Here is a 12,938-nt window from a genome sequence, read left to right on the forward strand (position 1 = left end):
AGAGTTATTTTTTAAAAAGAAGTATTTTATCAAACACATTGACAGTTAGGTTTTCAGATCATTTCCATTTTTTCTGTTAAAATATTTGCCTTGCTTTTGAATAGAAAGGTCACAGAATCATAGACTCATTTAGGTTGGAAAAGACCTTTGAGATCATCAGGTCCGACTGATGACCCAGCACTGCCGAGCCCACCACTGAACCATGTTCCTGAGCACCACATGGACAAGTTTTTTAAATGCATCCAGGGATGGTGATTCCACCACCTCCCCAGGCAGGCTGTTCCAATGCTTGACCACCCTTTCAGGGAAGGCATTTTTCCTAATATCCAATCTAATTTTCCTAATACCCAATCTAAACCTCCCCTGATGCAGCTGGAGGCCGTTTCCTCTTGTCCTGTCACTTGTTGTCTGGGAGAAGAGCCCAACATCCCCTGCCTACAGCCTCCTTTCAGGTAGTTGTAGAGAGCGATAAGGTCCCCCCTGAGCCTCCTCCTCCCCATACTAAACAATCCCAGTTCCTCTAGAACCCACGAAACCAAAATGCAAGTCAGTCCAGTCTTGCAGACAGAGGTACCCAGAAGCCATCACAGCAGCAACCCCTCAATAGACTCTCAAGCCAATTTTCAGCTACTGAGCTTTTTGTCATTAGCAACTGAGAAAAAAAAGTCTCACACCTGGACCCCCCCATCTCACAGTCTGTTTGCCCACAGACGGTAGGAACATGCTACTTTCAGTATATTTCTTGATATAAAACTTGCCTAAGCATTATTTTGGTAATTCGTAGTTGAGAAAAACTTTTCTAGCAGGACTTGCTGCCAACAGGAGGAAGGGTGGGAAAGAAGGTTTCGCATTTGATATTACACAGAAAACTCTGTCATCCACCACATCCCTTAAGAGTATGCGAAACTCAACCTGAAGCTCATGGTTCCAGTAGGTGAATTAATGGTTTCGATTTACATTTTGATGACCAGAGAGAGAGAGAGGGAGAAACAGGGTGCAGGTTCTTTCTTTCTGGGGAAAACTGGAATGTGTTCATGAGAGACGTAAAAAGGCAAGGAATCCCACAGGCTAGCTTGCAGCTGTTATCAGATATGATGGAAAAGGGAGAGGGTGAGGGAGAAGAGAATACCTGGCATCAGACCTGCTCTGAGGGGGGACTGCCTGATGTGGCAATGTGGATTTCTGCTTATATCATTCCTCTCGAATCCGTATCAGATTTTGCTGAGCTATTAACATCAGGTGTTGCCACATCATGCCCACTATCTCTGCAAGCAGTATCTTGATGAAGATAAATAAAAACTTAAGAACCTTATTTGACTTTCACAGGCCATGATTAGTTTTGCAGAGCTGTCAGAGAAAAAATATTGGGGAATGAGCAAGCTAGATACAGACTCTGAGCTACATACGTGGAATACACATTCATAGTTACTTTTGCAAAACTGAGAGGGTTTTGGCAGAAGTTTATCCTAGGAGCAGCTACAGCGGGAGATAAGGTGTTCTCCTAGAAGGACTCCTCAGTGACAGAAAACTGAAGTATTATGACACCTTATTTTATTTCATGTAGGACTTCCTACAGTTTGAAAAAAGGCAAGGGCCATGCCTAGTGGTTTAATTTGAGAAGAGCATTATTAGGTTGTGTAAGAATCTGTCCCATTAAATCTGTTTCTAAAAAAAATTATGTCCGTTTATTCTAAGTCCAACTATTTTTTAAAAATAACAATTTTAAATTAAAAAAACCCCCAATTATGAAATCCCATCACATTTATTTTCTACTGCTCTTTCATTTTTGGTCCCAGAAGTGGTGATAAATTGATTTAGTACGTGGCAAGTCATGAAGGTTATCAGAAGTTTAAGAAAAATATGCAGGAGAAAAATATTTGTAGCTGCATGCCTCTCAGCTTTTACTGGCCTTGCTCTCTGACTTCTGTGTTCACTTGCTATTCTGCACAGTGCTAGTCATTTAATGAAGGGTACTAGGTCTTCTGTCCTCTAATTTAAGCGATACAACTTACCCAAGGAAAGAGAACACAGCACGAGTACTGTGACCATCCAGAAAGACTAATAGTTTTTTCTTTACTTGTTTGGTATATTGTGGAAATAGAAGCTGCATTTAGAAAATAATTGCTGCATATAGTCAACTTTTTTATATAGCCAAATGAAAGGGCAACTAACATCCCAGGGCAGAAAGCACAAAAGTGATTATGAAACTATAAAATTCACATAAGATACGTAAGGAACCTCCTGCTTTGTTGTGACAGCAAAAAGTCAGAAACAGTACGCAAAAGGTTAAACTTATGAAAATGCAAAATTTCTGAAGTCTTCATTTTTAAGCTTATCATGAGTTAGAATCTGCAAAAAAGTGTTTCTGCTCTTTAAAATAGGATATCCATTATTGAAGGTATATGGTGGCATTCAGAAATACCACCCATCTGTGATACTTCTAGCATTATGTCATTTATCATCATTCTCTTGGCTGTCTTCATAATTAGTCCTCAGATCAGCATGTTGCCTGATTTTCTTTAGACACCTATTCCAAGGAAAATGCAATGGTGTTTTGATTGATGTAGGTCACATGCTGTGGTGATTTCCCAGTCACTTTTTAATTTGAAACAAAAAATTGCATGTAGTGAGAAAAATGGTTCAACCTGCTAGCGCAGTAATATTTCTGGGATAGTCATGGCTCACAGTGTTCAGTGTATTGAATTTGATACTGACTTCAGATATTATTGTTTTGCACAGATTTACTAATCAAAAATGTGACAAAAAATATCTTTCGGCTGTGCTTAATAAGGGCTTCATAATATGTTCAACAGAAATAGAAAGGCTGTCTGGAATGAGTCACTTAATATGGGACACAATCAGTTCCAAACTCATCCACAGTTAGTTAGATTGCCATAGGATATCAGTGCAAAATATGTTTCTACACAACACATTTTACAACAGCTTTATTAATATAGTTAGTGAACATCCACTGATGGGAAATAATCTTTTCTGTTTAAATATGCCTTTGCTAACTTTAAACTTGCATTTGGGTACTCTTTTCTCATGCTGTTTCTCACATTTCTTGATGATTTCATAGGATTTGTCTTCAACAGCGATGTTTCTTCTTTTATGCTCTCTCATGCTTATTTTTGCTTCCCAGTCAAAAAGCACCAAGTATTATTTCTACTTTCAGAGCTCTAGTGTTAAGGCAGTCCTACAAGTTACTTAAACAGTAGCATCCAGATTGCTGTCACACTTGAATAAAACAAGTGGCAGAGTTATTTTCTAGTCATTTTATCTAGACATAGTCCTTTTACTGCTTGTCAAATCAATCTTACATACACATCCACTGCCCTTTTCAGTGCCTAGTCTCACTTTAGACCTCATTGCCAGTTGCTGTAGATATGATTTGGTTCTCAAGTAAGTTTGTTGAAAGAGTAATATGATGTAGCTTTATTGTGTTAGCTTAAAACAATATTTGTACTCAATGAATCCTTCTTCAAAAGCAAAAAACATACCTCTACATCATTCCTGAAATTTGACGAGCTCTGTCTTATAGCTATAGTTGCCTCTGAAAGTAATATAAATCGTAGCTCCCCATCTGCCATAAACTGAAAGGGGCAGGTTTGCATCTGTCCATTGGCCTCCCCAGCCCACAGAAATGTTGTGACCACTCTCCAAGCCCTGCCATGTTCTTCTCTGGAGTGAAAAAGGCACAGTTTTTTTTGCCAACAGTTGTGTTTTCTTTGACTACAGTGAAGGTATGTGTGCAGGCACTGGTAGGAGACAGGTATTTCCTGACCTAGATGATCTGATGTCAGGCAAAATTAGGGAAGATTATGGCCTTGGTGGGATAGGAATCAGTGTCTGTTGTCTCACTAATTACATCTGCTTCACATGTAGACTGGAGTCTGAGTTATTTCTGATGAAGCAGTAAAGGGTCCCTGGCCTTAGGCACGATGGTGCTCACTGTGAGGCAGGACTCAGTTTCCATGGGAATCCTGTCGGTGAAGGAGAATGCACTGGATGTGCGACGGTCACTGTATTTCATGCTGTAAGTCCTTCAGGACAGCTTTGACATCAAGTGCTTTAGAGTTCTGCTGGCCAAACCCAGGGCTGTGAGGTACCTCAGCCTTTCCGAGCGGCTGCAGGGCAGCAGTGACAGCACCCATAAGCATATGCCACTCCAGCACCAAGTCACACCAGCCAGCACTTTCTGCTGTTTTCAGTGAAAAGCAGGACCATTGGTTCAGCCAGCCCCCAGCCACCCTGCCCACTGCAGGACCATGGTGCTGGTACCAGCCCATGCAGCTCCTGGGCTGCAGGGTTCTCCAGAGCTACAGCTTGCCACCCTCACATGACGCACCCTATGCATTCTCTGCAAAACTGGAGGTGAAGAAAAAACATGTTAAGTTCCTAATGGCAGTGCCCAAAGCTACTATATCTGAAGATAACATCAATAGAGAGCGCCAGCGCAAGTTCTCTTCACACAAACTATTTCCCAGAGGCTAATGGCAAGGGGGAGAGAGTAAAACAAGTACTGACAGTTTACTGTAGGAGCTCAAAGAAAAAGTGGACAAAGCTAAAAGAACTACAGCTCTTTGTTCGCATTTAATCCAGTTCAGAGCATTCACTGGTGCATACAGATTTACTTTCCATGGCTGACGGAGTTGGGTATGGTCATTTGGTAAGAAACAGAGGATCTAGGATTTACATTTTGTGCCCTTCAGACTCTTATGTTTTAGGAAAAGTCAGCCTATAATATATATAAAGTTTTAATCTAATGTAAAAAGTGTGACCTGCTGGCTAATACTTTCAAAGAAACAAACTCTGATCTTGAAAAGTGAAGAACACTTTCTGTTTTTAACACAGACCAAGTTTTTAAGGGGTAGAGAGCTTCTTTTGGCTAATGGAAACAAAGGGAAAGACCGAGGCCTCTTGTCCCTACCCAAAGAATCCCCTATTTTATTTTCTTCCTTCTCTTTTCAACTCCAATCTTGAATTTATAAAGGCACTGATTTATCAGAGGCTACTAGAATAATGTAAAGGTATTAAAATACCACTGTCCACATATTTTAATGCAAAACAAATAGGCCAAGCACCTGATATCACAGTACAATAAAACTATCAAATCACCATTGCAGGCTTTTACTTTTGCTGAGGATAGATGGTTCACGTTACATGTAGCCTATTTTCTAAAGGCTGTAGTGTCAATTCACCTCTGGCTGAATTTGCAAAACACCGGATTGAAAGGCAGCACCAGTGAGGAGGATATACACATAAGAACAGAACCAACAAAAGGGTTTGTGAGCCAAAGGTAGAGAGGGTTAGAAAAGGCAGGACTGGAAGGGAAAGTGAAATTGCAGAGTACAGGGAACCTAAATTAGGCAGATGTGTTGGAGCCATTTTGGCACAGCGTATTGGAAACTCACCCCCACCAAGTGCATAGAGAAAAGGGAAGGCTAGCCAGCAGATCTTAGGAACTTATATATATATGTATATATATGCAAACAAAAAACCCCTAATCCCCCCAAAAAAGAGAGAGAGAACAATAGATGTGGCATAGCATTAAAAGACAAAACACTTTCTCATCCTGCCTCCTCCCATACACCTCCAAGCATTTTTGGTCATCTAAGAAGGACCCCTAGCACCTGGGCTCAACTAGTATTGCTCAATCTTCTCGTATTCAGACAAAACCAGACTTTTTTTTTATCCTAACCGCTCGTGCCCAACCTTAGCTGAGACCAGAAAAGCAGAAGCTTGTTCTGGTTGGCATCATGTCACCCGGAGCAGGAGACCAACACGTGACACAAGGCTGCCTGGTTGCTGAACTGCTCCAGATGCTTGCTCAGCTCTTTCCAATGGAACTACTCATTCTCTCAGAGATTGCTGGCTGTAAATGGGATATTAATGAAATAAACCAAAAAGCAATTTAAGCTATTTAACTACACTTCAGGAAAAAAGCCCTACCTGGATAGATGACACATGATGTATTTTGTATTAATGTTTCAAGTCAATTTGGCTGATCCTGATGGCAGGTGAGTTAGAAATATTTTGTTGCAAGTTTGAACATTGTACCAGGATACAAGGCCAGCCACATGAACAAGAGTAGTGATCGAATTAGGGCTGAGAAATGTATCCCTGGCTAGTTTCAAATTAAAAAAAGAGAGCTTTTGAAAAGGTACAAATGAGGCTGAAAGAATTTATGTTATTTTTCCGGTTTCTGTGCTAGAACTCCTTTTCTGTCTCCTCATCTATCTTCTATGTGTACTACCTTATGAATGAGTGAGCAATAAAAGAAGTATGCAGTGGCTGAGAGAGAAACTCAAGATAACAAGATAATGCAAAATGTAAGCCAAAGCCTGAGCAGAACTGCAAGTTAAGATGTAGATCTGAATTTAAAAGTTTCTCACACCTGAGGTTTAGGGCAGTCATTCGACAGTTTGCATGAACAACTAATTTAAAAACAGTAGCAGAACACCTGACCTAATATACGCTAAGTTCACGTCTGTCAAGATCTCGAACCTGTGCTTCCCAGGGGTTTCAATCCTGTCTTCAGACCACACGGGCTGACACTTCACTCATAGACTGAAATAAAAATACAGCTATTTTAATGCCTGTGAAATTCCAGTCTTCATTGAAAAGAGGCAGAGGAACAACAATGAGTAAAGAAGCAGCTGCAAGCTACCCTAAGATTAGGCAACAGCAATTACTGTGCCTAGGTGACACGGGAACAGCCTCAAGACCAACAGGTATGAGAATAATGAGCTAATACGTGCAGCCTTTAAATTACTTGTTCTAAGGCTGCCAAGGACAGGATGGAGCTATGCTCACCAGTGTTAGTGCACTACTTAGTATCTGCTGGCTGCACAACTTAAGATGTGCTCTTTTTTCTTGCCAGCCCCAGTTTATGCTGGGATCTTAGACTGGAAGTCCCAGCATGACATGCCTAGCCTTCGAGCTGGATGTGGGTCGTGCAATGTAGGCTGCCACCTTCAGCAGCAGCCAGCGACCGTATCTGCATGGTCAGCTTTCCACATGTCCACATCTGAAGATGGGGATCATAACAAAGGGTTAATTCGATTTTCCGTATCACTGACCTCCCTCCAGCCTTCTAGGCTGCCCAGATTCAGAGCTGCATGGATCATCTGGGGTTTCTCAGGGGAAAAATTTTGTGGCCGCTCCTTGAACCCAGATAATCTCTCTGACTGGGCTTTCCACTGCTAGTATGTCAGGTTAGGCAGAATTTAATCATCAAAATTATTATGGTCTCTTTCGAGCAAAGGCCAGTGGGGAATTAATTGCTGGAATTAGGTATATTTTCTAGCATGAACTCAATGTAGCTGCTAAGTGAAGTCAGTTATAGGTCTCAGGACAGACAGTAGGGACTAAGCTGGTCTCCAGTTTTATTTGGCAAAGACTGGGTTGGTAAACAAGCTGCAGGAGGGAAAAGATATAAGGATAAAGTTTCAAGGAATATGAAGGTAGATAAGAAGATGAAGCTTATCTTCAAATGGAAAGTAGTAACAACTCAGGCATAAGCACGAGAGATACCTACAAAGAAGAGGACATGAGACAGGATGGAGCAAGCCGTGATGTTGAGGTGTTTGAGACACTTGCACAGTATTAAGAAGGTAGAAAGTTTTAAACAACAATTGATAACAAAACATGAAACCAATTCCTCATTTTCACTCTAACCCTTTATGCTCTAAGACAGACCTAGTGTTCTTGCAAGGTAGCTGGGGCATTTTGCATGCTCCATTATCCATGTGAAAGGAGGAAAAATATTTCCAACCCTCTAGAAAGTGCAAAGAACTTGACTATGGTATATTAAAATAATACTTAAATTTCCAGACTAGAGTATTAACTTGCAACATTTAGAACAGATGTTGAATAAATGATCATCTGCTCTACACTGATGATTAACATGAGACCAAGAGGAGGATAAGCATTGACAGAGTTTATCTGCTTGTTCATATCTTGCACCAGCTTATGTCATTTTCAGGTGCAAGAACTGAAATGCAGTTTGGTTTTGAACCTCTGTTTACAAAAATCAAGTTCTTGTACCTATTGTTAAACTTTCAAAGCACTCTGCATGTGGTATTTCATGTAAAGGTGTGATTTTATGCCAGTTTCTAATTTCACTGCCATATGCCAAAAATTGTGACAGACAAATCTGAAGCACTGTACAATCCCATTGCAAATGAAAGTGAAGAAAAGCTGTGGTTAGGGAGGGTCCCATTTTACCTTTGGTCCATGGGCTGTGAAATTAGACAGTTATCTTCCCTGCTTCCAAGTGCAAATGGGGAATCAGCTTTGGAGGCAGAACTCAGCTGACACTGCTGAGCATTTGCTAACTGGGACAACGGTGTCACTGTACAGGCAAAACCCACAGCTTTGGTGGGAGCACGGCCTGTGCCTGGTGGCAACTCATGCTGGAGAGCAAGGCCACCCTTGACTGTCATTCCATATGCATCAAATAACTGCAGTTATTTTGCAGAGACTCTGGCTTGTATTAATGCATCTTTCTTTGTTCTTCCAAATACAGATTTTGGAAGAAAACATGAAGTTAGAGTGCAAGTGCCATGGGGTCTCAGGATCCTGTACCACTAAAACATGCTGGACAACTCTGCCTAAATTCCGGGAGCTGGGCTACATCCTCAAGGACAAATACAACGAAGCTGTTCAAGTTGAACCAGTGAGGGCAAGTCGCAACAAGCGTCCAACCTTCCTCAAAATAAAGAAGCCACTTTCCTATCGCAAACCCATGGATACAGATTTAGTGTACATAGAAAAATCTCCCAATTATTGTGAAGAGGACCCTGTCACCGGCAGCGTGGGAACGCAGGGAAGGATGTGCAACAAGACAGCGCAGCAGTCCAATGGCTGCGATCTGATGTGCTGTGGTCGCGGTTACAATACACACCAGTACTCGAGAGTGTGGCAGTGCAACTGCAAATTTCATTGGTGCTGCTATGTTAAATGTAACACATGCAGTGAAAGAACAGAAGTATATACCTGTAAGTGAGTACGTGGCTGGGCAGGCTGGCATGTCCCTGGCCATGAATACATTTGCACATGCACTCAACGTACCTACACAAGACTGTAGGAAAGACCTGCTCTCCCAGAAGAAATGCTGATGAATGGAGCCCTCTCTTTTTCTTCTCATGTCTCATTGCTTATGTGGATACACATTTCAGACTCTTATGAAAGTCAGCCAAGAAACAAAAACAAACAAACCCCACCCTGAGCCACCTGACACACAAAACAGAGAAAAATATCATCTCATTTAATCTGCCCCTCTAGAGCAAGAAGCATTGACTGCTTTGTGAAGAGACACCCACCAGGGAAAAACCTCTGAGCGTGGCAGCTAACTCTTGGTTTGGAAAAAAAGATGGTAAAAAAACTTCAGTGTATAAGGGGCAGGGAGGTGTAGGGGAGGAATCTTTAAAAAAGGGCTTTGCACAGGATGGGATGGACAGTGCCTCATTGTGAATCGCCCACATGAGTGTGTGGATGACACCGATTTAGGCTTCTACACTTGTGAAAAGCTTCTGCTGGTCTTGCCCATCCTTCCACTTTGTACCATTTGCTACAGCGAGTAGAACTGTTGAAGGTTTCTGTAGACACTGCTTTATCTGCCTTTTTCGTGTGTGTGTGTGTGCTGCAGATTTTAGCACAGGGATTTGGGACACTTGGGCATAATAATAGCAATATTTAACAATTTATTCAGATAAAACTAATATTAATTTATTTAATTAAAAAGAACTCTACCAACATTTTTGAACCTATTCTGCAATTAAAGTAGATAGCTGGCTTTCTTTGTGGAATAATTTTGTAGAAACAGCAAGGAAAAACTGGAGCTGTGTATATTATTCTTAACTAGGGTATTTCTATTAGTTGGACTTGCAGGATATCTTCTACAGTACTAGATGTTTAAGTACAAAAGCTGGCATCTTTATATATATGTACATACAAAAACACACACTGTTGTTTTTGGGTTGTTTTTTTGTTTGTTTGTTTGTTTTCTCCTGTTTGCTGCTAGTTGTCTGGAACAAAAGTCAAGTGGTAGGGGTTGCGAATCTTTGCCAGTTTTTGTTTGTGGTTTTTTTTTTTTGTTTTTGTTTTTTTTTTTTTCAATTAAAGAAAGAAACATTAATAAAATCCTGTTTGGAATATGTCTAAGAATAAGAAAATCCAGACAAACTTCCATCTTTTGGAAAAAATCAACCATAGGATAAGAGAGTATATTTTGTAAGAGACTATTTTTATATAAATATTTTATTTATACTACGTCTGCTTGTTCAACCTGTACTTTTTCTCAAAACAGGCATACAATTTGTAATTTTTAGGCTATTTAACAGAGAAAGGGTAATTAGTTTGTGGACACAACAGCAGCAAGCTGGATATATTCAGCTGCAATTGGTGGATGTGTCAGAAAGCAGAATGAACTTTCTCTCCGGATGTGTGTACAAACTGGCTCTTTTCCTGCAGCTTAATTTGCAGAATATGCAAAACAAGAACAGGGTATGTAGCATCAATTCTGTCACATGGCTTGAATTCATGATTGGTATTAACTGGATGCTCATTTATCCCATTCAAGAAAAAAAAATCCGAATTAGCTTCCCACATGCGTCAGTCATTAAACTGTGGCGTTATGACTAGCAAATGTGCTGTGTGTGCTGTCAGTTAAACCTCTATATTGTGTTACTGTCAAATTTGATTTTAATCAGTGGAAGACTGTAGACTATGACTGTAAAAACTAGCATGACACACATCGTCTGATTCTCATAGATAGGATACAAAGCTTACTTTTTGTCCAACTCTTTTTGGCATTTACACTATTCTTTGCCCCCCAAAGGCCAGAGCTCAAAAATCCAGAAAAACTAGGCAAATTTAAAGACTACTCCCTTGTTTTTCAGAGCCCAGATAAGCCATTTGGTGTTCCCTTTACAGTATTTCCTTTTTATCACTAAGTTCTTCAGATATTTGAATGGTAAACATTCCCCCGTTTTTGGAATAGTTCTGCTTGACTCATTGGTGACTGGTAAAAAAAAAAATCTAATTTTAATGTTGTTTTTCATTGGGTAAGAAATATGGCCCAGTACTATATTGCATGTTCTGTCTAGGACAGACCAGATCCTTCCCTACTTCCAGGCTACACTATGTTGTACCTTTCATGCAGCTAAGAAAGGCATCATTAAAGGCAACAGCCCCCTTGATAACAGCAAGTATTACAAGGAGCAGAAGATACAAGTGCATCTTGTGTACCTTGATCTTTCTGAGTCAAAACTCCCACCCAAGACTGCGAAAACAGAGAAAGTTTTTTGAGAAAGTAAACAGAAGTATCACAAAAGATGTTGCAAAGTTTCACTATAACAACCTAACCTTTTAGAACTTGTCTGGAGGAGTCACGGTGGGTTTCTTTAAACTCACTTCTTGTAAATAAATTATTTATTTAAGAACACAAGCCCATGCAGTACCTGATCCTAGCAATGTATAATTAGAGTTAAATATACAGCTTCTTTGCAGACATGCCACTTAACACAAAACAGAATTTTTATACAATTCATACACCAGCATGGGATGCCAAACTAAAATTATTAACATAATTTACTTTCAAACTTATGACTTGTCAATATAAAGCAATATAAAAGCAATTTCGGGGGAGTAATTGAGTCACTGATTTTAGTTCTAAATTCTACACATCAAGAATTGATAAGACATAAAATGCAAGTACATATGCTATGGATATTAGTTACAACACTGTTCAGCCCTAACATTTAATATCGGAATCTCCACCTCACCCCACCTCCAGTTTGTTCTTTTTTTTTTTTTTTTTTTTTTTACTTAGCAGTTACCATATCATAGTCAAAAGTGTGTTTTCTTCACTGATTATTTTACAAATTATTAATTTTGCAGCATGTTTCTACTATAGAAAAGTAATCTATAAACCTCCTGCTTCCTGTATTTTTCAGTATGCAGTGATGTGCAATGTACAGCTAGCAGATTACTGACTGAAGGACAAATATCTTTAAACAGTTTTACTCACAATAATAAAGAACTGGATGCACAATGAAATGAATGTGGTACACATTTTCCCTATATTTTACCATATTGCTGATAATCTGTGCATTAATTAGAACGTCAATTTGTTTTATAACTGGAATAATAGTTTGGGAACTATCAATCAAAGCACAAGGAAAACCAAACGCTGCATTCAGCTGGAAAGTATGTGGAAATCTGGCTGTGTCATCTTAGATAGCAAAAATCTGGCCCATCAGAATCTGCCATGAGTCTGGAGTTAATTGGTCATTCGTTAAATGGGCTTGAATGGCATGAAGAATAAACAGGAGAAGGAGAAAGATTTACGATTTTGTAGATATTCCTCCCCCCGACAACAGTTTGTTCTTTGTCCTCAGGGATAGAAGAGCTCTGTTTTTACTTGGTGAAGAACCACACAATGGGAGTGAAATGTACACAAGTGCAGAACAATACAGCTCTCAAAAGAAAATACATCTTTTCATCTCCACTAACCGAGGGAAGCGCTGGATTGCTGTCCACATTAATAACGTAGCTGAGAGTTTTAAAGAAAACATACATTCAAGAAGCAGGTAGGGTAAGAGGAGCAGGAAGCATAAGAGAACAAGCATAACTGCAAGTTGGGAAGCTATTATTTATGAAATCTCACTTCTTCAATTGAAAGCAGAACCCCAATTCATGGAAATGAAGCAGTTCTGCCTTGGGATTCCTAAGAAATTTTAAGGATTTTACCTCTCGGCCTTTGTAAAAGGACAACTAACGTCAATAAAATTAGCTTGAATACTCGGAGTACCTACATAAAACATGAATCAGTCAATGATTAAGTTTTCTTTGCCATGTATGCATAAACCTAATGGAGATATGTCTTTCAACAGCGATAATTAAACTGAAAAGATCCTTAAAATGAAATCTTA

General features: G+C 39.8%; 4 protein-coding genes across 5 annotated transcripts in view; 1 reads left to right on the forward strand and 3 right to left on the reverse strand.

The window, feature by feature from the left end:
* Positions 1-12,888, forward strand: part of WNT7A (Wnt family member 7A) — a 40,543-nt gene extending 27,655 nt beyond the window's left edge. Inside the window, exon 4 of the mRNA XM_040591293.1 lies at positions 8,531-12,888. Coding sequence (XP_040447227.1) covers positions 8,531-9,010 — 480 coding nt within the window. The 3' untranslated portion in view covers positions 9,011-12,888. The remainder of the gene's footprint in view (positions 1-8,530) is intronic.
* Positions 1-12,938, reverse strand: part of LOC121086882 (DNA-directed RNA polymerase II subunit RPB1-like) — a 527,323-nt gene that overhangs the window by 89,917 nt on the left and 424,468 nt on the right. The gene's annotated exons all lie outside the window — the stretch shown is intronic.
* LOC121086932 (translation initiation factor IF-2-like) overlaps positions 1-12,938 on the reverse strand; it is a 533,674-nt gene that overhangs the window by 82,685 nt on the left and 438,051 nt on the right. The window lies entirely within an intron of this gene.
* The window catches only part of LOC121086877, a 503,078-nt gene that overhangs the window by 73,945 nt on the left and 416,195 nt on the right, over positions 1-12,938 (reverse strand). The gene's annotated exons all lie outside the window — the stretch shown is intronic.

Source organism: Falco naumanni, chromosome 4 (assembly GCF_017639655.2).
Source record: "Falco naumanni isolate bFalNau1 chromosome 4, bFalNau1.pat, whole genome shotgun sequence".
Classification (NCBI taxonomy): domain Eukaryota; kingdom Metazoa; phylum Chordata; class Aves; order Falconiformes; family Falconidae; genus Falco; species Falco naumanni.